The 26,131-nt window shown below is 40.0% G+C and overlaps 1 protein-coding gene across 4 annotated transcripts in view; it reads left to right on the top strand.

The window, feature by feature from the left end:
• The window catches only part of SPTLC3 (serine palmitoyltransferase long chain base subunit 3), a 173,485-nt gene that overhangs the window by 86,830 nt on the left and 60,524 nt on the right, over positions 1-26,131 (top strand). For all 4 annotated transcript variants that reach the window (XM_028828183.2, XM_028828181.2, XM_077951199.1 and 1 more), the window contains 3 exons: positions 2,162-2,286; positions 4,569-4,662; positions 24,301-24,406. In XM_028828183.2, the coding sequence (XP_028684016.1) occupies positions 2,162-2,286; positions 4,569-4,662; positions 24,301-24,406 (325 nt within the window). The remainder of the gene's footprint in view (positions 1-2,161; positions 2,287-4,568; positions 4,663-24,300; positions 24,407-26,131) is intronic.

The raw sequence follows: 26,131 nt of genomic DNA, 5'->3' as shown, positions 1-26,131 counted from the left end.
CGGCCTCCCAAAATGCTGGGATTACAAGCGTGGGCCACCGCACCTGGCCTAGAACGCTTGTTTTACTATGTCTTCTAATAACTTTGGGGATAAATAAATTCTGGTTTGAAAAGCAAGGCCCCTCAGTGTGACCTCTCATGAACGGCAAAGATCAAGAAGTGTCCTCTTCAACATGAAATGCAATAGAAATCTTAGAACTGACCATTCAGTACCTTCTCACTATTTTAGCACAGTAAGAAAACTAATTTACCAATTTAAATACATTCTTATATCATACTCTGTATATTAAACTATGTTGATCCTTGGGCAAAAGGAAGTATGTTTATAGCGGCCCTAAACATGATAACAATACTCCTGTAACTTAAATCCGAGCAACAGCTCCTATGTTCTATGTGTGTAAATTACAGCATCTCTCCACTTGTACATTTTTCCGTTCTGTCAGTTATATCATTTAGAAAGCATTGCTCAATAAAAACAGGAGGCAAGACGCATGTGTAATATTAAATTTTCTAATAACCACATTTAATAAGGAAAAAAACGGTAAAATCAATTTAATTATACATTTTCTTTAACACAGTATGTCAGACTATTGCCATTTAAATGTGTAATCACTATAAAAAATATCGGGCTGGGTGCAGTGGCTCACACCTGTAATCCCAGCACTTTGGGAGGCCAAGGCGGGTGGATTGCCTGAGCTCAGGAGTTCGAGACCAGCCTGGGCAACACGGTGAAACCCCATCTCTACTAAAATACAAAAAATTAGCCGGGCGTAGGGGCATGCGCCTGTAGTCCCAGCTACTCGGGAGGCTGAGGCAGGAGAATTGATTGAATCCGGGAGGCCGAGGCTGCAGTGAGTCGAGATCACACCACTGCACTCCAGCCTGGGCTACAGAGCGAGACTCTATCTCAAAAAAAAAAAAAGTACTATTTTACATTCTTTTTGTCATCATACTATGGCTTCAGAAAATGACACATATTTTATATTTACAGCATATCTTAATAAAGACATTAAATTTCCAATAATTAATATGAAATATAATGTTATCAAAAAATAAATTTGCAGTTGGTGATGTTACTTAAAATTAAATAAAACTTGAAATTCAGTTTCTCCATTGCACTAACCACATATAGCTGGTGGCTACCATATTGGACTGTGCAGACCTAGGAGTTCAAGTGATAGCAAACAGAAAATATGAGGAGCGAGCATCAACATTTGCTGTAGCAAAGCATGAGGGGATTATGTTTAAGGAGGGATCAAAGGGCAAACATATAAGCGATTGTAAAGAGGTAAAAACTACACTTTGGAGTTAAACTAGATTATCTCTGTTGCTTTTTATTGGTAACCTCTTAACTCTCAGTTTTCTTATCTGTGAAGTAAAAATACCTGCATTATTGGCTTCTAAGATTAAATGAGAGAACCTAAATAGTGGGCTTAACACAGTATCTAGTACATTCCAAAGGTTCAATAAATTATAAGATTCAATAAATTATTGGTATCTATGGAAGTCATTGAATCCGTTTTGCATTTAGGTGTGGGGAAACTCTGATGGGGTTATAATTTAATTAATTACTTGTGAGATGTAGAGTAAAAAGAGAGAATTGTGGGTGTTTTTTGTAAATTTTATTTCACTTACGGCATGGTGAAAAGTGCACCAGTCGTAAGTATACAGCTCAATGGATCTTCACAAAGCAAACATACCTACGTAACAAATGCAGAAATAGAACATTCAGAGAATCTAAAAACCGTCTTCATGCTCCTAATAAAAATAACTACTATCCTGACTTCTAACACTGTAGATTTGTTTTGCCTGTTTGCAAACTTTACGTAAACGAAATCATACAGCCTGTACTTTTTTAGATATCTGACTTCTTTCACTCAACAACAGATTTGTGAGATTTATCCACAATGTTGTGTGGAGCAGCAGTTCGTTCTTTCTCATTGCTGTATTGAATTCCACTATACAAATACCCCACATTGTATTTTTCCATTCTACAATAGTTGAATATTTGGGCTATTTCTAGATTCGGGCAATGGCAAATCTTCCTGCTACAAGCACTCTTGTATAGGTCTTTTGGTGATGTGTATGTACTGGAATTTGAGTTTTCAATCTTGGCCTTGTTGAAAAGTGAAGGCTCACTCCTCATGTAATTTTATGTGCAGGCACCTTGGATAAGCACAAGGAGCTGGAGGACCTTGTGGCTAAGTTCCTGAATGTGGAAGCAGCTATGGTCTTTGGGATGGGATTCGCAACTAACTCAATGAATATCCCGGCATTAGTTGGAAAGGTGAGAAGTTTGTTAACATAATTGTCTTCTACTGTATTACGCCTAAGAATTGTAACTCTGAGCAGGTCCTTGTTAGAAGTATGGCTGAGATGGGCACGGTGGCTCATGCCTGTAATCCCAGCACTTTGGGAGGCCGAGGCGGGTAAATCACAAGGTCAAGAGATCAAGACCATCCCGGCCAACATGGTGAAACCCCATCTCTACTAAAAACACAAAAATTAGCTGGGCGTGGTGGCGCGCACCTATAGTCCCAGCTACTCAGGAGGCTGAGGCAGGAGAATTGCTTGAAACCAGGAAGTGGAGATTGCAATGAGCCAAGATCAGGCCACTGCATTCCAGCCTGATGACGGAGCGAGACTCCATCTCAAAAAAAAAAAAAAAAGAAGAAGAAGAAGTATGTGTGAGAAGGTTCTTTTCTTAGGAGAAACTGACTGGAAATCGGTATTTTTGAATAAGTATGCAGCTTAGTCCAGCAAATCTTTTCATGATATTGCTAATTATATAATTGCAACCCTAGACATGGGTCAGAATTCATCTTCAAAGACAGTTTAACAAAGCAATCATAATTTTGGGCTCCTGAGTTCCCATTTGCAACTTCTCATAGCTAGTATTTATTAAGCATTTACTTGGACAAAATATTTTTCCTATGTTACTCATTTATTTTTTCATTCAATAAACCAATTCTTGAGAATCTACTATGTCCTCATATAAGGGAAGATACAAGACATACAAAGATGAACAAGACCTGTGTCTTTTAAATTTATGTACTTTAGAGTCTAACGGGGGAAAAATATACTGAACAAAGTAGGACAAATACCATAGAAAAGGCATGCCCATATTTGAGGAAGGACAAAGAGCTGCCCAAAACCCTTCCTGAGAAAGTCTGCAATGTCTGTGCAAAAATGGTGAGAGGAGAACAGAATTTTAACAGATAAATAAGTTGTATTTAGGACACAAAGAGGGAACAGCATGTGTAAAATACATAGGTTTGGAGGAACTAGAATATAGAATGGTGGTCAAAGAAAAGATCAGAAATGAAAGCAGGTGCCAAATGGCAATGAGCCATATAGTGACAATCATGCCGGCGTTTGAAATTGTTCCTCAGAAAAAAAAAATGGGAAGTTGGCTGGTTCATTGCAAGTAAGCAAGTACATTAATCAAATTTATGCCTTTGAAAATGTGTCTCATCACAACTACATGCAATGTATGGTCTTAGACTGGATTTTGCAATGAACAACATCAAAGGAATGATGATGTCTATTAAGAGCTTTAAGACATCATTAGCAAAGTTGGAGAAATTTAAATTTGAACTGTCTATCAAATGATAGTGTTGTAAAAGCATTGAACTTCTTGAATGTGATCATTGAATTGTGATTTTTGTAGGAGAATGTCCTGTTCTCAGGAAAGGCGAAGTAGTAGGCTTACAAATAACTCCTAAATGTTCCACCAGAAAAATTACAAAAATGCATATATCTAGAGTACAAATATATGGGAATGTTTGTGGCTTTTGCCTCAGAAAAACTCAAAACATGGCTATGTGTGAAACTACAGAAATATAAGGGAAAATTGAAAGATTCTGGAAGGCCACAAAAGACAAGGGTTCACCATAATTTGCCTGTATTTTTGGTATGCTTAAGCAGTTTTGCAATTTAGAAATGTTTAACTTAAAAAGAAAAATAATTTTACAAAGAGTAATTTGCAAGCAGTAAGTTAGACTGACTTAATCCACATACCGCAGACTGAATTGCCATCTATACTTTTCCATATTCAAAGTTTTTGACTGTAAAACAGTGATGTTTTTGCCTACATGGGATGTTAATACAGTGGAAAACGAGAATCAGAAGTAAGAGCTTAAATTGTCCTGCACAAAAGGCCCCTGCCTTTCAGTAGGAATAACTAAAACTGTTCCAAATAATCCCTCATGGAAGTGCCCCTACAAGTTCATAACCCACCCAAAAACCTACCAATCTTCCTGTCGGAGATCAACACTTTAGGCTCTCCCTGGTGCTTAACAAAGATCTTGGATGAACTTCTCGACTGCAAACTCTACGTAAATGTTGCTGTGAACATGTAATATCTTAAAACAACTCCCATCTCCATCAGCTGACTGCTATACATGATTTTATCCATATAGACACCAGGTTAAACTCTTGGCCTTTTAGAATTAAAGTGAGTTTTAGAAATTGGTGTTGCGAGTTTTAGAGTGCCTTCCTGTCCCCTCAAGTTGTTTTTCCTTGGTTTTATTTATTGGCTTGTGTTTTGTGTGCTTGCTTTCTGCACAGGGATGCCTCATTTTAAGTGATGAGTTAAACCACACATCGCTTGTGCTTGGGGCCCGACTCTCAGGTGCAACCATAAGAATCTTCAAACACAACAGTGAGTGTCAATGTATTTATTCAACATGTACTGGCTTGCTCCTAGAAGAAAGTAAAGATTATTGATGAGGCTTTGTTCTGTTTTTCAAGCTGACAACGTAGCCTCATGAAACACAATTATGTTTATATTCACTACTGGCTTGTTAACCTCTGGTGACCTGGAACAAATGGTTGAAGAGCATTAAACATCCAGATTGTTAAGTGTAACCCAAACACATTAATGTCACTGTTAGTGGTTTTGCAATGTGGCCTCTAGAGCCACGATTGATCTCTTAGGACTGCCATTTAATTATCAGAAGTGTTATAACTCTTCCCTTTCTACAACTCTGTCTTGAGGAAGTTTGGAGACTTAAGTTTTGTGTTATGGTTGGTTAAAAAATGAGCCTATTCCTTAGAAGAATGCCTCCTTTTACTTTGCACACCCACAGATGCTCAGCTCCCCACCTAACAAAACCATCTATTCAACTTCATTGAAATGTCCTTTCAGGCTCTGGTTTGTGCGGTTGGGTGGTGAGGAGCAGGCAGAAGCCTATTTCTTTTGGAGACTTGATGAGGCAGCATGGAAATCATCAGGGAACACTTTGAAGGAGGTGGATGGTGGTGGACACCTGAGTTCTCTCGTCCAGCTATGCTCCTGACTTACTGCGTCACTTTGTATAAATCCTTTCATCAGAGATTCTTTTTTTCAGTGCCTGATTATTTTTGTTGCTCTTCCCTGAAACATCTCTTTCTTTTCCAAGGGCAGCCTACTGCTCTGCCCTACGCCAAGAGGAATGAAGTGATTATGCTCAGCTCTTTCATGTCAAACTTCTGCCAACACTTCTCATGGCATTTCTTCACTACAACATAAACAATGAAGGAATAAATTCATCTTTAGTTCATTATGTCTTCTCTGTTCTATCTGCCTTTGAGTATTCCATCTGGTTATCCTAGTTGAGGGATTTTTCCTTGTGCCATTACCAAAATTGCAAACCAAATGATAGTGTGAAAAGAGCACTTAGGTGTCTTCACATTTGATTAGTTTGCATTTATGGAGCACATTAAAGCCCTTTTACAAAATAAAAAATAAATAAATAAATAAATCCTTTCATCTTTCTTGCATTCAGTTTCCTCATCTGTAAAATGAGGTGTCAAACTCTGTGATAGGTAAGGATCCTCCTAGCTGAAGGGTTTTGATTCTAATTTGTTATTGTCGTTGGAAAATTCCCTTCTGTCTGTGCATGTGTGCATGCATGCACACACATGCACACACGTGTACACATATAAATTTGTTTTCTCTTTCTTCCTTACCACCTTTCTCTCCTGCCTTCCCTTCTCCATTTTTCCCTGTTCCTCCTTCCTAGCTCTCCCCTCCATCCTCCAAGGAGGTAACAAAGTTTGAAGTGACAAGAAGAAGGTTGACAGAGAACTGAGGAAGAATTGTTTCAATTCTGTTCTGCCCACCTCGCAGCAATCTTAAACCAAAGGACAATTGTCCCATGAGGGAGGAAACAAAATGCATGGGAGTATTCTCAAGTGAACCCCCTTGTCTAACTCGTACAGTTGTTCAAATGAAAAATCTATGGCTCTCACTGAGTGGGGTGAGGTCTGGCTATGCCTTACTGAGCCATTTTCAGTAGCTATGTGAAGATGAACACTTAGAGTGAAGTTCAGGACCAGACCTTCCAGAAGAGCCAAACTGTGGCCTGCTCAGACTTATACGGTGGCTATAACATCTAGCTTAATGTCATTCAAAATACGTTGACTTCGTTTGTCCATTTCGCATCGGACACTCAATTTTGCCTTTAGACTTTGATAAGCCAAGTTAAATTCTTTCAGCTCTGCCTGAAATATCACAGATTGTCACATCTAGACTCAAATCATTTTGGCAGTGTTGGGAATTCATGTTTGGAGTAGACATCTTTCAGGGCTCCGAGTACATTTATTAAGAGAGTACAAGGAATGCCTTTGGTATTAGCTCAAGTGTGTTGTGCCCTTTGATTCTTCAACGTGACAGATGATTGCTGATCAAAGGCTCTGTCTAGTTGGCAAAGGATAAAGGGGATAGCTAGGCAGTCATTCAACTGTAGTTCCATCTACGTATGTGGTTAAACGTGATAATCTCACCTCCAGAGAGAGACATAGTTGGATTATTATCTCTCTGGAACAGATCAACACTATCATCATCAATGTAAACCTCTTATTTCTTCACTCCATTCTACTGTGTCACTGCTCTTAACGCTAGCTGCACAATAGTGGCATCTAGGGAACATCCATAAAAGACCAATGACTGTGCCCACCTCAGATCAACTCAGTCCAAATATCTGTCATATGCATAGACAGATAAGTAAACATACATACATATATAAATGACCAACTGGGAGACTAAACGTAAGCTCCATTAATCATTGACCAAGCATTCCCTAGTCTCCAGCTTAAGGCTTTTAGGGTAGAAATCCTCCAAGATGACCGCTGCTGGGTTGGGGCCAAGACATCCGCATTTTTTTCAGAGTTCCCCAGATGATTATAATGCATGCTGAGAGATATTAAGACCTAGAATCTTATTGTTTTGAACCTCCTTTAATCTAAGCTGTCCTGAGACCTTGCCAGTGTGCCCTGGGATATACCACCAGACAACTGTCATATTAGTTATCCTCACTCTTCCTCTCTCTACTCTTTTACACTCGTGATTGAAAGTTGGCAGAGAATGTGTTCTGAGCCAAAATTTATTAAGCATTTATTGAGCTTCTGATTCAGAAGGACTATAAAAATGATAAGGAATATCTTAGCTACCTGAGGGCTTGGAATCTAGTAGGAAAGGCAGATGTGTATGCAAGTTACTGTATAAAGTGAAATGGGCCATGATGACATCAAGTAGTGGTTAAGAGTATGGACTTTGGCTACAGCACTTTCTCACACCCACTAAAATAGCTAAAATTAAAAAGGTGACAATGCCAAATGTTAGCAAGGATGTAGAGTGACTAGAACATGCACCCATTGCCTATGGAGTGTAAAATGGTACAACTTCTTTGGAAAGTTATTTGGCAAAGTTTTATAAAGCAAAACATGCCCCTGTATATGACCCAGAAATTCTATACCTAGATATTTACCCAAAAGGAATGAAACTGTGTGTCCACTAAAAGGCTTGTACAAGAATGTTCATAGCATCTTTATTCATAATAGCCAAAATCTGGAAACAATCCAACTGTCTACCAACAGGAGAGTAGAAAAAAACTGTTACTTATTTATACAATAGAACACTACTCTACAATTTAAAAAAAGCAACAAGCTACTGCTACACATAACATGGCTGACTCTCAAGAAAAATTATTTTAATTAGTTTGAGTGAAATAAACCAGACACAAATGTGTATACATACTGTGTGAGTTCATTTACAGTCAATTCAAAAATAGACAAAACTAATCTATGATGATATAAATCTTATTAATGCTTGTCTCTGGTTTGGAGGGAGGGAATTGGTGAGAAGAGGCATAAAAGAACTGTCTGGGACGATATTTTGATGGGGTAATGGTTACGTTCTTATGTAAATTCATGGAATTGTACACTTAATATCTGTATGTGTCCCTGTAAGTAAATTTAAGCTAATAATATTATTATAATCATACAATATATACAAAATTAAAACCATTGCTCCAATATTTTGAAACAGAGTACAGGCTTTGACCCATGCATTTGTGTCCTTATCCTCTAGCTTATTAGACTGTGAGACCATGGTCCTAGACACACTACTTTACGTTCTGGATCTCAATTTTCCTATTCCAAAACTGAGGATAATTGTGATACACAAATAATACCATGGTTGGAAAAGGCATATAAGTGCTTAGCACAATGCCTGGCAATGGAAACTACGGAATTATTTGTAGTTGCTACATTATTACTATTATTACCCTCGTCATTGTCGTCAGTGCCACTAAGGGACAGTAGAAAACATTATGGAAAAATAAAGAGTCTGTTTCTCCTTGGGAACTGCATAAAATGGAGGGCATTTGCAGTAGATGCTGAAGGATTAAGATAATTCTAATCAGGAAAGAAGAAAAGATTATTTCAAGCAGAAAACTAATCTGGAGCATGCATAGAGCAGCAGGACTTTCAGCGTGACCTGAACGAGGGGCTGAACTACTAGAGCAGAGGCTGACAGATAAGACCTTGGCCAGTTAATGTACAAAAATTAAGATGTATACACAAGTTAAGAATGTATGTACTTCAAAAATCAACAAAAGGCACCTGGAATTTCCACTTCTCACCATACTGTTCCCTGAATAAACTGGTTTTTCTCAAAACATTTAGTTGCCTTCTCATATGTCTAGTAGAGATGGAAACAGAGACACAAGCTTTAAGTTAAAGCTTTGAACAGCATTGGATGAAAAAAAAATACTTAATAATTCTGAAGATCATCTGTCTCTAAAGCAGTGTTCTCTCAGAATTTCTCTATTCTCTGTTTGTTTGATTTTTTTATTGTTTTGTTTTGTTTTTGTTTTTCCATTTGCTATTGCTTGGAAGTCATCAGTGAGGGGCAAACGGACCCTGTGTGTCTCCAGATATGATACCCTAAAAAGCCTTTGACATCATTTATATGGGATGCAGGTTAGGGCACTGAATCCTATCACTAGACAACCCCAAATTAGGAATGGTCTATTTTTAAAAAAGGAATTGTATTTTCTAAACATATCAATACTATAAGAGACAGTGAAAGGTTGAGGAAATGGCCCAGATTAAATCATATGAAAGAACAGTATCAACCAAGTGCAATGACGGGTCCTAAACTAGATTCTAAAAGAGACAGAAAATGCATAAAGGAAATTACTAGGCTGATTTGAAAAATTGGAAGATGTGTGGTAAATTAGATAATACTAGATAAGAATAGTGTATCAACATTAAAACTACTGAAGTGGATCATTTCACCATAGTCCAGGAATAGACAACCTACGACCTGTGAGCTAAGAACACTTTTACATATTTAAAGCGTCGTATAAAGAACAAAGAAGACTACACAACAGAGACTGTATGTGGTCTACAAAGCCTAAAGTAAAACTATCTGGATTTTTATAGAAAAAGTTTGCTGAATCTTGCTGTAATCATATAAAAATACCCTATTCTTAAGGGGGAGAATACCCTATTCTTAAAGAAGACACACTGAATTATTTAGGGGTAAAGACCATGATATATGCAACTTAGTCTTAGTTCAGGGAAAAAATTTTGTGTGTGTGTGTATGTGTGTGCACACACACACATTTAAACACAGGTGGACAGACATAGCTATAAATATGCACAGACGAGATGATTAAGCAAATGGGATAAAGTGTTAATAGGTTAATCTAGGTTAAAGTAAGTGGGTGTCCTTTACAGTCCTTTTATTCTTGGAATTTTTCTGTTATGTTTGAAATTATTTCCAAGTAAAATTTTTACTTAAATTCTTAACTTTTTGCAAAATTATAATTTAAGAGTTACATTTTATCTCCCGATTGTACAAAGCTCTCAAAACATTCAGCAACTTATTCTTCATGCCCTCCCTTTGTACTCGTGAAAAATAGATAATAGTTATTATCTCTATCCTAACAATGAATGGTAGCTGTTGCTATTAATACTAGCAGCTAGCATTTATTGAGAAAGGCCTCTGTGCCAGATGCTGAGCTAATGGCCTTCTCTTATTTGTTTAGCCCTGTGAAGAATTCCATGAGGTAGGAACTGCTTTACAAATGAGAAGATTCAGGCTTAGAGTTATTAAGCAACTTGTCCAAGATCATACAACTGATTAATAGTGAAGCCTGGAGCTGTCTGGGTAAATACTGCCCTTCCCAACTAATTGAGAATTGGGTGCAGCTAGGGTCAGAGTCTCTCCTCTAATCCATGGGAGTTTATTATGCCTAAGCTGCTGTTGCTCTTCTGCTCTCTTTGGTAGGAAAAATAATGCTCACCCCCCAAAAATGTCCATGCCCTCATCCCCAGAACCTGTGAACATTATGTTGCCTGGCAAAGGGAATTCAGGTTGCAGATGGAATTCAGGCTGCAAAACAGCTAACCTTAAAGTAAAGAGACTATCCACGTAGGTCTGGTGCAATCATAGGGTTATTAAATGTGGAAAAGACAAGCAAAAGAGTGAGGGTCAGGGGAATGCAATGTGAGAAAGACTTATAGAGCCCTTGCTGACTTTGAAGATGAAAGAAGACCACAAGCTAAGCAATGCAGGAAGCATTTCCCCAGAAGCCGGAAAAACCAAGGACACGGATTCTCCCCTAGAGTTCTAGACAGAGATACAGCCCTGCCAATATCTTGATTTTTCACCCAGTCGAACCCATTTCAGACTTCTGACCTCTAGAACTGTGAGAGAAGTTTGTGTTGTCTTAAAGTCACTAAGTTTACTCTAACTTCTTATAGCAGCAATAGGAAAGTGCTAGGCTTTCATTCACAGGTGCACAAAACCCTTGTTCCCACACACCCAAATGTTTAAATACAACTTTGAAACATGAGCATATTCTGCTTCTGTTGTATTTACATCAAAAAACAGCCCCCTTGAGAGCAGGGTTATTTCCAGGGTCCTCTGAATGACTTCTTTCTTGAGAGGTGAGGGAAGCAAAAAGTATAAGGAGAGGGAAAGAACTGAATGAAGTTAAAATATGTGCAGCATCAGTTGCTGCTGGCTCTGTTTCTTGCTCTGCCATTCCCAGGAGAGTACTAACTGCTTTAGTATGCAGTGATGCCTTAATCCTTGATACGCATCCACACAGATTGGACTGATTAATACAGAGATTGTTTAGGATCTTCAGAACCTGTGTGTGCATGACACATACAACCAGTCCAGATAGAAGCTAATAACTTGTGAGACAGGTTTTAAGAATGGCCACCTGCACTGGAGCATCTGCACACACTGGGATTGTGGAATTTCATGCAACCCTAAACTTGTTCTGCTCTCATGGACTGTCATCTGCTTCATGTCCTCTCCTTACACCTTAACAGTACTCTTCCGCCTGTTGGAGAGGAGGAGGTTCTATTTTTTTGTAGTACCAGTGGAAGTGGACATCCTTAGTTATTTAATCCAACTATAAATGAACCAGAATTCTGGGCCCTTGAGTTTTTGAATTATCTGTAGGAAAAAGGTACCTAAGGTATACTTAAACTTACTCAGACCATCATAATAAACTTTTAAGCCTGTGTGAATAGGCTTGACCATTAACTCCAAAACTATTCATTATTCCTCTCTCTCCATTTCCCACAAAGCCACAACGAATACCTGAGAAGATTAAATAGAAGGAAAGTTCTGCAAGGGAGCAAAATCAGAACACCGAAAGTCTATTTCCTTAAAAAAAATAGAAAAAGACTCAGAAGCGCATTTTTAGTGATGCTAAATTCAAAACTGGGTACTAGAGCCAGGCCTGGTGGTTCCTAACTGTAAGCCCAACTACTTGGTTAGCTAAGATGGATCACTTGAGGCCAGGAGTTCAACACCAGCCTGAGCAACATAACAAGACCTTATTTCTTTCTTTTTTTTTTTTTAAATACTTTAAGTTCTAGGGTATATATGCACAACGTACAGGTTTGTTACATATGTATACATGTGTCATGTTGGTGTGCTGCACACATTAACTCATCATTTACATTAAGTATATCTCCTAATGCTATCCCTCCCCCATCTCCCCACCCCACAACAGGCCCCAGTGTGTGGTGTTCCTCACCCTGTGTCTAAGTGTTCTTATTGTTCAATTCCCACCTATGAGTGAGAACATGTGGTGTTTGGTTTTCTGTCCTTCCGAGAGTTTGCTCAGAATGATGGTTTCCAGCTTCATCCATGTCCCTACAAAGGACATGAACTCATCCTTTTTTTTGGCTGCATAGTATTCCATGGTCCACATTTTCTTAATCCAGTCTGTCACTGATGGACATTTGGGTTGATTCCAAGTCTTTGCTATTGTGAATAGTGCTGCAACAAACATACGTGTGCATGTGTCTTTATAGCAGCCTGATTTATAATCCTTTGGGTATATACCCAGTAATGGGATGGCTGGGTCAAATGGTATTTCTAGTTGTAGATCCTTAAGGAATTACCACACTGTCTTCCACAATGGTTGAACTAGTTTACAGTCCCACCAATGGTGTAAAAGTGTTCCTATTTCTCCACATCCTCTCTAGCACCTGTTGTTTCCTGACTTTTTAATGATCGCTATTCTAACTGGTGTGAGATGTTATCTCATTGTGGTTTTGATTTGCATTTCTCTAATGGCCAGTGATGATGGGTACATTTTTATGTGTCTGTTGGCTGCATAAATGTCTTCTTTTGAGAAGTGTCTGTTCAGATCCTTCACCCACTTTTTGATGGGGTTGTTTGATTTTTTTCTTGTAAATTTAAGTTATTTGTAGATTCTGGATATTAGCCCTTTGTCAGATGGGTAGACTGCAAAAATTTTCTCCCATTCTGTAGGTTGCCTGTTCACTCTGATGGTAGTTTCTTTTGCTGTGCAGAAGCTCTTTAGTTTAATTATATCCCATTTCTCAATTTTGACTTTTGTTGCCATTGCTTTTGGTGTTTTAGACATGAAGTCCTTGCCCATGCCTATGTTCTGAATGGTATTGCCTAGGTTTTCTTCTAGTGTTTTATGGTTTTAGGTCTGACATTTAAGTCTTTAATCCATCTTGAATTAATTTTTGTATAAGGTATAAGGAAGGGATCCAGTTTCATCTTTCTACATGTGGCTAGCCAGTTTTCCCAGCACCATTTATTAAATAGGGAATCCTTTCCCCATTTCTTGTTTTTGTCAGGTTTGTCAAAGAACAGATGGTTGTAGATGCGTGGCATTATTTCTGAGGGCTCTGTTCTGTTCCACTGGTCTATATCTCTGTTTTGGTACCAGTACCATGCTGTTTTGGGTACTGTAGCCTTGTAGTATAGTTTGAAGTCCAGTAGTGTGATGTCTCCAGCTTTGTTCTTTTGGCTTAGGATTCTCTTGGCAATGTGGGCTGTTTTTTGGTTCCACATGAATTTTAAAGTAGTTTTTTCCAACTCTGTGAGGAAAGTCATTGATAGCTTGATGGGGATGGCATTGAATCTATAAATTACCTTGGGCAGTATGGCCATTTTCATGATATTGATTCTTCCTATCCATGAGCATGGAATGTTCTTCCATTTGTTTGTGTCCTCTTTTATTTCGTTGAGCAGTGGTTTGCAATTCTCCTTGAAGAGGTCCTTCACACCCCTTGTAAGTTGGATTCCTAGGTATTTTATTCTCATTGAAGCAATTGTGAATGGGAGTTCACTCATGATTTGGCTCTCTGTCTGTTATTGGTTTATAGGAACGCTTGTGATTTTTGCACATTGATTTTGTATCCTGAGACTTTGCTGAAGTTGATTTTCAGCTTAAGAAGATTTTGGGCTGAGACAATGGGGTTTTCTAAATATACAATCATGTCATCTGCAAACAGGGACAATTTGACTTCCTCATTTCCTCATTGAATACCCTTTATTTCTTTCTCCTGCCTGATTGCCCTAGCCAGAACTTCCAACACTATGTTGAATAGGAGTGGTGAGAGAGGGCATCCCTGTCCTGTGCCAGTTCCCTGTCCTGTGCCAGTTTTCAAAGGGAATGCTTCCAGTTTTTGCCCATTCAGTATGATATTGGCTGTGGGTTTGTCATAAATAGCTCTTATTATTTTGAGATACATCCCATTAGTACCTAACTTATTGAGAGTTTTTAGCATGAAGGGCTGTTGAATTTTTTCAAAGGCCTTTTCTGCATCTATTGAGATAATCATGTGGTTTTTGTCTTTAGTTCTGTTTATATGATGGATTAAGTTTATTGATTTGCGTTATGTTGAACCAGTCTTGCATCCCAGGGATGAAGCCCACTTGATCATGGTGGATAAGCTTTTTGATGTGCTGCTGGATTCGGTTTGCCAGTATTTTATTGAGGATTTTTGCATTGATGTTCATCAGGGATATTAGTCTAAAATTCTCTTTTTTTGTTGTGTCTCTGCCAGGCTTTGGTATCAGGATGATGTTGGCCTCATAAAATGAGTTATGGAGGATTCCCTCTTTTTGTATTGATTGGAATAGTTTCAGAAGGAATGGTACCAGCTCCTCTTTGTACCTCTGGTAGAATTTGGCTGTGAATCCGTCTGGCCCTGGACTTTTTTTGGTTGATAGGCTATTAATTCTTGCCTCAATTTCAGAGCCTGTTATTGAAGACCTCATTTCTTAAACAATAACAACAACAACAAAAAAAACACCTGAGTACCAGAATCTTTTATCACCATAGATTAGTTATTCTATAATAGTAAATGTGAATAATAGCTGAGCCATAACTACTCTATCATTTATTCAGCTTTCACTGGTATTAGGTTCTCAGCTAATTAGTTCATTTAATTTTAACAGCAGCCCTCACAGTTCATTATCCTCATTTTATTAAAGAGAAAACTAATCCTCAAAGTGATTACGTGACCTGCCTAAGGTCGAAAAAATGAAAAATCACAGGGGTCAAAATGCAGACCCAAGTCTGTTGCTTTTTTCTTGGTTTGCTTCCCCCAGCAGCAGACCCTGAGACATGGATGTCTCTTATTCAGAAAGTGATGCCAGGAAGCACCAGTAGGTGAGCAGGGCACAGGAAGGGAACCAACACAGTACATTGTCAAGCAAGTGACCAGAGTGGACAACAGGACCTCAATTCTACTAGGAAACTCTGGGTGCCAGGATAGATAACTCAGTGTTATCCCTACCTGTGGGCTGAGGGAGCTGAGGTATGTATCCACAAATTCCCATTTGTGACTGATTGAAGGCGGCTCCCTACTCAGGCTATGTTCCCACAGCCAGAAAAAGAGCTCTTAGACAAAGAATGACCTGTGTTTGCATTAAGAAGCTGGGCTGAGAAGATATAGGCAGGATGTGCACAGCACTTGTTAACACTCTTAACCACTAGCCGAGTCCAGCTACTTACTGCCAGGCCATATGGAGGTCTCAGAAAGCTATGGTCCCTTGTGGAAAACTCAGTCCAGTGTGATGGCTAACGGAGCCCTATCCTGTTAGTAGCCTCAATTTCAATTCAGAATGCTGAAGTTTGGTCTCTGCATTTTTGCTGGCTAAGTACTAAGAATATCTCTTTGCATTTTCTGCTGTGGGCAGCTTCAGGGACATAGCCAACCCTCAGGCTGCCCTTGTGCTATCCCACCATTCTCCAGCCATTTCACCGCCTCAGCTACAGAGTCAGCTGCAACCAGGAACCAACACATTTGTTCTCCATGGTGATTCTGGTGCATTTTGAGGAAATGAGCAAATGATGAAGTTATTTTTCCCCAGTATTTCTCAGGCTTTCGTATGCACACGAGATACTTGCAGGTCTTGTTAAAATGCAGACTCTCATTGAGCGGGTCTGGGTGGGGGCCTGAGATCCTGCATTCTGACAAGCTCCTGGGTGCTGCTGCTGCTGCTGCCATGCAGAACCACACTTAGAGCAGCGAGACTGCAGGCAACCTCAGTCCTCAAGTGAGTTACAAAGACTTTCCTAAGCTAGCCTTGGAGAAAAGCTGTTTCTTTGGCTTAGACAGTTGCCATGAGGTCAGAGGTCCAAGAATTTGGAGTGGTTAAAAAAAAAAAAAAAAAAGTGGGAAGGAAGAATCAAAATTCTACCTAACAGCAACTAAAGACCAAGAGGAGGAAGAAAAAGAAGGCCAGTGTTTGCCAGAAAACTCTGAGCACTACCTAGTCTGCAGAGCAAGGGCTCGTGAGGTTGTTTAAGTAAAACATTAAACCCATATACATGGCTTAGACTACTTTGCAAGCCATGATCTTTTAGATCTCAATGTCCAACTTGGATTTCTAAACTAGTTTGCTTAATAAAGACAGCAATTGCCTCCCTATCTTTTGATGATAATCAACTGTATGGAGCCTTCGTTGTAATGAGCCATTTACATTCACCAACTCATTTTAGCCTCATAACTATAAAATGAGGCACCTGCTACTCTTATCTCCTCTTTGACAGATGAAGAAGAAACTTCTATAAAGTGGTGAAGTTACTTAGATACACAGAGCTAGTAAGAGTCAGAGCTGGTAAACTTAGGAAGTCTGACTCCTTTCCTGGCCTTTTCTACCCTCTGTTTGCCCCTAGACGGTAGAGTGATTGTACCAATGTAATACTTGGTAACCTCCATCTCCCATACACCTCTCCCAGGGCCAAGGCAGTTTTGTTTAGGTGGATGCTGCCAGCACCCACCTGACTGAAAATCCTAACCACTGGGCTCCTACACTGTTCCCTAAATCATGTCTCACCTTCGTGCATTGAGTCCCCTCATTTAGGGATCCCATCTCAGTACTTTGTCTCATTCCACAATCTCCTCCCTGAGGATCAGAATCCTACGCATTGCATCAAGCCCAGAGCCCAAGCGTATTGGACACCCTGTCCCTGGTTTCTAGGCTCTGCCTGTCCTTCATCTCATGCCTACAGGGTCAAAAGTTGCTGCAGTCACCCCCTCTCCCTGCCGGGTAAACAGGCCCTGTCCCTAGCACCTGCCTCATCCATAAGCCCAACCCAGGTCATCTGCTCTCAGCTGTCTTTTGCACTCTTCCAAGAAGATCCCCTTGCTTCTTTGAACTGCCTAAGGCCATGCAACATCTATCCACATGTTTAAAGAGCCATCCAGAAAACCTGAACCAAAGTCCTTGCACAATCTGCTTTACAAAACTTAAAGGCACCAAATTTTCAGTGTGCCAAAAATGCCGTCTGTGATCTCATGGAGAACAGACCCCAAAAATGTGACTTTCAAAAATAATTGTTTTGCTTGCCCAAATTGGTCATTTTGATTTTGTTTCCACCCAAAGGCTAAACAAGGGGGACAGTCCTCCCCACCGCCGTCTTGAAACTAAGAATAATTTTTTTGTCATCATTCATAACTATTTAAATACCCACTACTTACTATTTCACATTTGGGCTGAATCTTGAAGGATGAAACTGCATGTCCAAAGGAATAAGAGCAGTGGATATAGAGATGGGGAGTAAGGGAGTAGAAACAGTAAAAAGTAACATTCATTCGTCATCCATTCATCTTTTCATTTACAAAATATGAGTGCTGCTGATAAGCAGACAGAAAAATATTTTTGCTGAGCAACCCAGAGAGTAGGGAACCAAAGGGTGTCTCTAAATGCAGCTGAAAGGGGCCTTGGATGAAAAAGAATAAACCACCAACCACACCAGGAGCATATAGAAAGTGGAGGCTGAATTTCGGCCCCAATCTCGCGTTCCTGGATCCAGAGGAGCGGGGGCAGGGGCGGGGGCACTGAGAAATGGGCAGTGAGCGAAGATCTCACATTAGATCTAGGCCTTTGGAAAACCCACAGCTGCACAAGAGAAGAGAAAGGCGGAAGCCCTGGCGTATGCAACGGTGTAGCCATTCAACAGTGAAATAAGGGGAAAGCTAAATGTCTGGGTTTTTGCTTCAGGAAGACACACTATGAACTATGCCCAACCTACCTTCTTGGAAGATTCTGGGTTCCTTGCTGCCTTGTGCCTTCTTTTCACAAAACTACATCTTCAGCTTTTCCAGATCCAGGAGGCTTGCTATCATTAGGGTTTTGAATGTAAGAACAGGCACAGGCTCAGGCTGGCTAACAGCATTTGTCACCTAAGCCTGATTGTAGTTTTAGACACATAGTTGGATTATTCCAAGTATTTAGCAATTCAGTAATCCAGTTAACCATGCTGGTGAAAGGCTAAGACTGTTTTGCACTAGGCACCAGAATGTGGTCTCCACATTTTCACTTCTTATAGCTAAATATTTATAACCATCTGATAGGGTTTGGCTGTGTCCCCACCCAAATCTCATCTTGAATTGTAGTTCCCATAATTCCCATGTGTTGTGGGAAGGACCCAGTGGGAGGTAATTGAATTATGGGGGCGGTTTCCCCCATACTGTTCTCGTGGTGGTGAATAAGTCTCACGAGATCTAATGGTGTTATAAGGGGTTTCCCCTATCGCTTGGCTCCCACTCTGTCTTGTCTGCCATCATGTAAGATGTGCCTTTCCTCTTCCACCATGATTATGAGCCTCCCCATCCACGTGGAGCTGTGAGTCCATTAAACCTCATTTTCTTTATAAATTACCCAGTCTCAGGTATGTCTTTATTAGTAGCATGAAAATGGACTAATACACCACCAAACCAGCTCAATCCTTTTAGTCCTCTACAAACCAAAAGACACCTCCTTAGTGAGTCAAATTTTGTGCTGAATAACACCAAAGGTATTATTAATGCTCAAATAATGGTTATTTTAAGTCCATGCTGTGTCATTATGACTCGACAGCCACACTGTACAATAGCACCATGTGTGTGTGCCTAGATGGTGTCAAATTTATACTTTCTATTTTCATATCTCAGAATATTCTTATTAAATCCACAAGAACAGGTTTGTTTGGAGGGCTTTTGTTTGGGGAACTTTTTTTTTTAACAAAACTTCTGGCATTCTTTTTTTCATCTGCAAAAAACAAAAACCTAATAGTCCTTCCCTACATCTCAGAGGTGTCATGGGAATTAACATAATGCAAGTGTAAGTGCCTTAATAAACATCATCATTTAAAAAATCCCTTGCAGATGTGAGCATGCAGCTTGCTGAACCAGTAGAATCCCATAAGACCTGCAGAACATAAATCACAATCCCTTAAATCCGCAGGTTTGTAACCCACGCACTGTAGCCCTGTAGAACTACAGAGAATAAGAGAGGAACATACCAGGGGCTAAGGTGGGGCCAGAATCCAGGCGGAGCACAGTCTTCCCTTTTCCTGTGTAGCTTCTGTGATTCTAAGAGGTCGGAGAGTTCATCCCTCGCAGGAGAGAAAAAAATAACGCTAATTGATTTTCCTTCTGCTCAAGAATCCTGGTGTGTTGACCCTGGGGGTGCTGTGAACTCCACCAAAAACCACTCCCATGGAAATCTCCATTCGAGTCAAACACAACGAAGTCCTTGCCTTGGAAAAGACTGAGATTCCTCTTGCTTCCCTCTGTGAAATGTATAAAACACAGCGCGGCCACTGAAAGGCTTGATTTCATGTCTTGCGTGTTAATTTTAAAAACGGAGAAAAGCTTCTCTTCAGGACTCGTGGTGTTCATTTTTTAAATCCTGGATTAATCCATCGTGTGTATGTGACCTTTTTGGTGCAAAAACAACACAGTAGCCTCTGAATTTACATATTTTTTTCCAAATCTTAGAATATTCATTTTAAAATGACTACTAATGTACTTCACTTGGGTTTAGTTTTTATTCCAATGGCACTGGAGTCACATTTACCATGCAGCATTTCTGCACAAAAACTTATAAATTCCAAGTCCCGGAAGGGAAAACATTCTTAACAGAAATACTTTTATTCACCATCTCTTTATTCCATTCGGAGACTTTGGTTATAGATGATGAATAATAGTATAAAAGATTATAGACATAATAAATAAAAGATTATAGGAAAAGAAGACCGGTTCTCCAAGTCGCAAGGTTTTCTTCAGTATTTTAGGAACTCTGCCTAAACAAAAGTGAAAAGAAGATATCTAAATAGGTGAAAGTTTATTAACTGAAAATTTTAAAACAAGAAAGCCGCTTTTTGTTTCTTTGGCTGCCATCTGGTGGTTAATAATATACACTAAAACACATTCTTGGAAACATTCAAAAAATATCTATCTGCTCGTGTTTAAAACAAAACAAAAGATACCATCAATTTTTTAAAATATATTGCAGGTAGGAGACATTTATCTTTTCTAATAATTCTTATTTAGATCCACAAGTGGCATTTCCTTGCCTGTCTCCTAGTCTACGTTCTTTCTCCAGGAAAAGAACATTGATGCAATCATTAGATAATGATTAAGCCTAGTACTGTGTACTAAGACTAGGGCGAGAAGGATGAGGACGAGGTCCCTGCCTTCAGGGAAGAGAGAGATGAAAGCAAAAAATGAACATCGCGATGAGTGCTTAAAAAAGAACAGACAAAGTCGAGAGGGACACCAAGGAGGAAGTCCTTAATTCTGTTCTGTGTTATTGACGAGAAGAGTTTGGGTTAAGACTTGAGTGATGGGTGAGCACTCTCCAGACAGACAAGAGGAAAAAAAGCATGGAGGAGAATCAGGAGGCTGTGTGTTGGGGGATGTTGACAAACTATGTCAGAAAGACAGGCAGAGGCTAGATCAGGAAGGGCCATTCCCTAATAGTATTAGGCAGCTATTATTGGAACAAACCTCAGTGGCCAATAATAATCAGCACATATTTCTCACTGGAGACTGCTGGTGAGCTGAGGTAACCGTGCCTTACGTGCCATTAATCCTTTCCCAGGGCCAACCTGAGACCAGGGGCTAGACTGGGCGTTTTCTTTTTCTGTCGCTAGCAGAAGCACAAGAGAAAGAGTAGAAAAGACCTCTTTAGATCTAGGTTTGGAACTAGCAAACTGTCTCTTCTCTGTATTCCGTTAGCCAAAGCAAGTTACTTAGCTGAACCCAAGCCAAGGGGCAGGGAAACTTTCTCCACCGGTGAGAGGGACGGACTGCAAAGTCACAGAAGAAGGAACTCAAATGAGGTGGCAAATGGGGCCAGTAATGTAGTCTGCAGCAAGTTCTATCTTGGAAATGGGCTTGAGGTTCCCATATTTGTCTAAAAAATGGTTAGAAAAACACTATATCGATCAAAGTAGAGGTCTGGCTTTGTGTTATGAGTTCCAGACCCCAGGGACACGGTGCATGCAAACGTCTTGGGTCCTGTCCCGCACCAACTGATTCAAAATCTCTGAGTAGAAATTTCGAGAATCTGCATTTTAACTGGTTACCCAGATGATTATTTCTATTCATCCTGAAGGTTGGGAACCACTGGGAGATTAATGAGAAAATAGAAAAAAAAGTCAAGGAAGAGATATAAAAGGAAAATGGGTTAAAAGAGGAAATAGTGCTCACGAAGAATACTAGAAATAGTGGGAAAAGGAATAAGAAAAACCAATGAAAAATGGTGTCCAGATGGCCAAGGGAAGAAGCTTAAAAGATAAGTGTGTGTTGAATTCTGTCAAATGCTGCCCACAGGTCAAATAAAACAAGAACTGAGGAAAGCCGTGTAAATTTTTCAATTAGGGAATATTATGTGAAAAGAATACAATAGTGATGCCAGGATATCATGAGGGCTGTTTTGCAGATGAAAATAAAAAAAAAAAAAGAAGAAGAAAGAAAAGGAAAGTGGCATGAAACAAAAAAAAAGATCCACCATTCTTCCATTTCTTCTTTCACGGGTCCTTATGGTCTTGGTGAAATTGATTAATTCCACATTTAAACTTACATAGCACCTAAAAAGTTAGTTTCTGGCTAATGATTAAAGAATGGAAAATGACCTTTTTTTGTATCTGTTGGTTCTGATATCATGCCAGATATTATTGGTAGCATACTGATAGCATACTGTATCTAATACCTAAGGCTTTATATATTTGAATAAAGAATTATTCCCTTAATTCTTCATTATTTCATTATGTATTTCCTTTATTTTTCCATTATTTATATGATGTTTTCTTAAGGAGGTTAAAGGAAATCAAATAGTGTATTAACACTGCTGTTTGGATTCCCAAGAGATCTTGCTAGTATGCAGCATCTTATTCATGTCACACGCTTTTTCTGAATTTCAGGACCCAATATCCAGTCTCTAGTGGGTGGATGCTGACGACAGCTTGGAAGGTGCCACGCTAACAGGGGCCTCTCAGAGTTGAGGTTCTGATATTGCACTGTCAAATTCTGACTTGTCCTATCCCACTCCAATTCATAGGAAGGCACCTTTGTTTAAATGTGGTTTGCTTAAATGTACTTGATAATTTACAAAAACACACACACAAATATATTCACAACTCTATTTCAAAGAACTATCTTATGGCCTCATTGAGTGTGGCAGGGTTGCAGTGTGGAAAAGTTAATGCACCCACTAGTGCATTCACGCAGCTTTGGGGGAAGCCCTAAAACAGATCCAAGCACAGACTGGAGACTCAAAGACAAAGTTGAAGGGTTCTCCATTGAGACCAAGAACTGCAGCTAATTTGAGCCTAGACCAGTGAGTGATAAGCCAATGCACATCTGCTTCTTGAGAGCTTTGTCTATCGTGGTCAAAACCAGTATGCAGCTTTAGATTTAACTTTTTTTTCACTTTGAGACAGAGTCTCACTCTGTCAGCTAGGCTGAAGTGCAGCGGTGCAATCTCGGCTCACTGCAACATCCATCTCCTGGTTTCAAGCAATTCTCCTGCCTCAGCCTCCCGAGTAGCTGGGATTACAGGCACCCACCACCATACCCACCTAATTTTTTGTATTTTTAGTAGAGACTGGGTTTCACCATGTTGGCCAGGCTGGTCCCGAACTCCTGACTTCAAAGATTTATCTTTGCTAGATGTCATCTTTTGTGAGCATTTTAAATGGTGTCTCTAATGCCTGGTGAACATTGCATAATAGTCAAGCCAGCAGTTAAGTAGCATCTCCATCTTTTAAAATTAAGATTGGATTCTGGACCTAAAGTATTTCAGTTTCAGATTCTCAAAAAAGGGTAAGCTCAGGAAATGCAAAAAAATACACAGTAGAAATATAATCAGTCTTAAAAGTATGCCCATAAGCCTCGGCCATTTTTTTCTTGCTAGGCTCGAAAGTTAAAAACAAAATAACACACACACACACACACATACATACCAAACAGCTAGGTTGGTAGGCAAGTTCTTCTAAATGACCTCTCAACCCAAGCCCAGTCATCTACATCTGATTGCAGATAAATGAAATGTCACTATTGATTATATTTGACATTAGAAGTTAACAAGATTATTCTGCCAAACATTCATCCTCCCTTGTTCTACATCACCGTTTCATTTGAGAAGCAGGGACAATGGCTTCCACATAAGGCAGCAAAGGGTAGTGTTACAAATGTGGATATGGTACAGACTACATGGATTCAAATCCTGATTCTGTTGCTTATGATAGACCTCAGGCAGTTAACTCCTGTGTGCCTCAGTTTCCTGAACCATAGAATGGGAACGCTACTAGTACTTCCTTCAGATGGTTCTTCTGAGGATTAAATGAGCTATGACAAAAACTGAGCTTAGAAGGGTGACTGGCACACAGATAGGGCTCAATAACTGCCAGCTATTATTGTGTTCAGAGATCTACAAATATTTTGAAAAAGAGGCTTCATTGTCCCACTGCTTTAAAGTTTTGGAACTTCTAAGGTTGGGGGATGTCAGAAATCAAGTCTCAAAGGGTAGGAAGTGAGATCCGTGCAAACTCAGCTAAACTCTAAATGCTTGTGTCTAAACGATTGATGAGTGGTATTAATTATGTCTCTCGGAGTTCATTTCAGCCTGCAACAAAGCTTAGACCTAAGAGATGCATTTAACGTAGAATTTCAATCTCTCTAAGGCAGGCGGGGAGAGCCTTTAAGAGACTAGGAAACCATGCCTCACTGGTGAGAGTTTACTCTGCCTACTTGTAGAAATCCGGCTATTTGTCTTGTCAGAGTTAAGTTCTACTGAAAAATAGACCTCTCTGTCTCTCTCCCTAAGGGTTCTCTGATTCTGAATTTGTTATCTGGAAGTTTAGGTCTGAGTGTAAACATAAAACGTCTGGAAAAAGAAAGTAGAAAAGGAAAAGTAAGCCCTTTCATGACTGAATTTCTTTTTTGGTATTATTTAAAGACACACAAAGCCTAGAGAAGCTCCTGAGAGATGCTGTCATCTATGGCCAGCCTCGAACCCGCAGAGCTTGGAAAAAGATTCTCATCCTGGTGGAGGGTGTCTACAGGTATGTACATAACGGAACACATTTTACGACTAGCAGGCACGCAGCAAGCTGATCAGTGCGGAAAGGCTGACCTCTCCTAGCTAAACAGAGCAATGACTTAGAATCGGTTATTACAGAGAGACGTGAGACAGAGCCACCAATGGGAGCTGTCAGACGTGGGTCATCTGTCTTTTTGATGACTCTCTATGGCGGAGCAGCTTGGAGGCTATCCTGCTGGAGAAGGCTTTCTCAGAAATATCCTCGCAAGGCATTGCTAACTTGAGTAGATTCTTTCCACTACCTTTGACTGCCCCAGAGTTTCAAAGGTGTTTTGCAGCTGGGTTATTCAAGATCAGAACACTCCTTGCCTTTATGACTGGTAGAAATTGCTGATGGGTGGCCCAGATGCCCCTACCTGGACAGCAAGCCCAACCCCCAGCTGCTTGCTGAACTTGGTTAGTGCTTGCCATCAGAATACAAAAAATCTGCCTGTTTTGCTCAAGGTAGGAGTAACCTGGAGTGCAATTCTTGTCCAGAGCCAGCAGGTAGGAGTGCGCTGATGTCTAGTCCATAAGCCAAGGAGACGTTATTTCAGAGTGCCCAATCCTAAATCAATTCTCAAACAATCCTGACGTTGGACAAATTGAGGGAGATATCTCCTATAATGATAGAAAAGTGAAAAACATTAAAAGGAAGGAAGCGAAGGCTGTTTAAGACAAGGAGGAGTATGGCTACAAAGGAGGCTTGAGAATAGACATAGGATTTCTTTCAACCCGCTAATCTCATTAGTCCCTGAGTGCACATTTTTTCTGCTACATGAGTGAATAATGAGCAGCAGCAGAAGTGTGCCTTTATTCCTTTTAAGAAAAAAAAAAAAGTGAATTCTCCCAATTTTAAAAGAATAATAATAATAAGCTTGGTTTCATTTTATTTTTAACATTTTTAATTCCAGTACTTACTGCCCCTGTGGCTAGGGTTCTGGGTGTTCCCCGTCCTACTGTGGGAAATGCAAAGTTTGCATTTCCAGTTTCTACTAGCTCACTTTCTGCATCACCTCCCAGTACCTCCTCCAGCCAGCCCAGAGAGTACGTACTGTTGATGAAGTCTTTGGGAGCACTCTAGACATAGTAGTTCTCCAGGCTAAGCTTGTCCTTGCCCCAGCCTAGGCACATTTGGCAATTTTGAGTCATTATAACTGCAGTAGTGTGTGACTGGCATATGGTGGACAGAGGCCAGGGATGCAGCTAAGCATCCTACGATACACAGCACAGCCCCCATAACACAGAGTTATCTAGCTCAAAATGTCTATAGTACCAAGGCCGAGGAAACCTGTTCTGGTATAACTGACAACTTGTAGGCCTTAACTTGCTATTTTAAGAAATAATCTCATATTGACTCTGGGCTATCGTAACCTCAAGCGTGGATCTTTTTCCCTGTGTGATTTGTGCTGCTGCCAGCCTGGGAGGGGAGCAAATACCCCTTATCTAAACACCTGTCATTCAGGCCTAGATTCGTGGGAGGACAGAGCAGCTGAGAGAGAGCAGACTGGGCATCTCCTTTAAGCAGAGTAAACAAAACCCCAACTGTAAATAAACAGAACTTGGCTCCGTTAAAGGAAAGTTAGGTCTTAACCACTTTGATCATGGCTGAAATTAAGTAGACCACCGGCATTTTACTGGCAAATATTCCCATCAGCCACACAGAGAAACCACTCCAGCAGCAGGACTTGTTACTGGTCATGCCAGG

The sequence above is a fragment of the Macaca mulatta genome, chromosome 10, assembly GCF_049350105.2.
Source record: "Macaca mulatta isolate MMU2019108-1 chromosome 10, T2T-MMU8v2.0, whole genome shotgun sequence".
In the NCBI taxonomy this organism is placed as follows: Eukaryota; Metazoa; Chordata; class Mammalia; order Primates; family Cercopithecidae; genus Macaca; species Macaca mulatta.
This window is presented reverse-complemented; position numbering and strand designations above follow the sequence as displayed.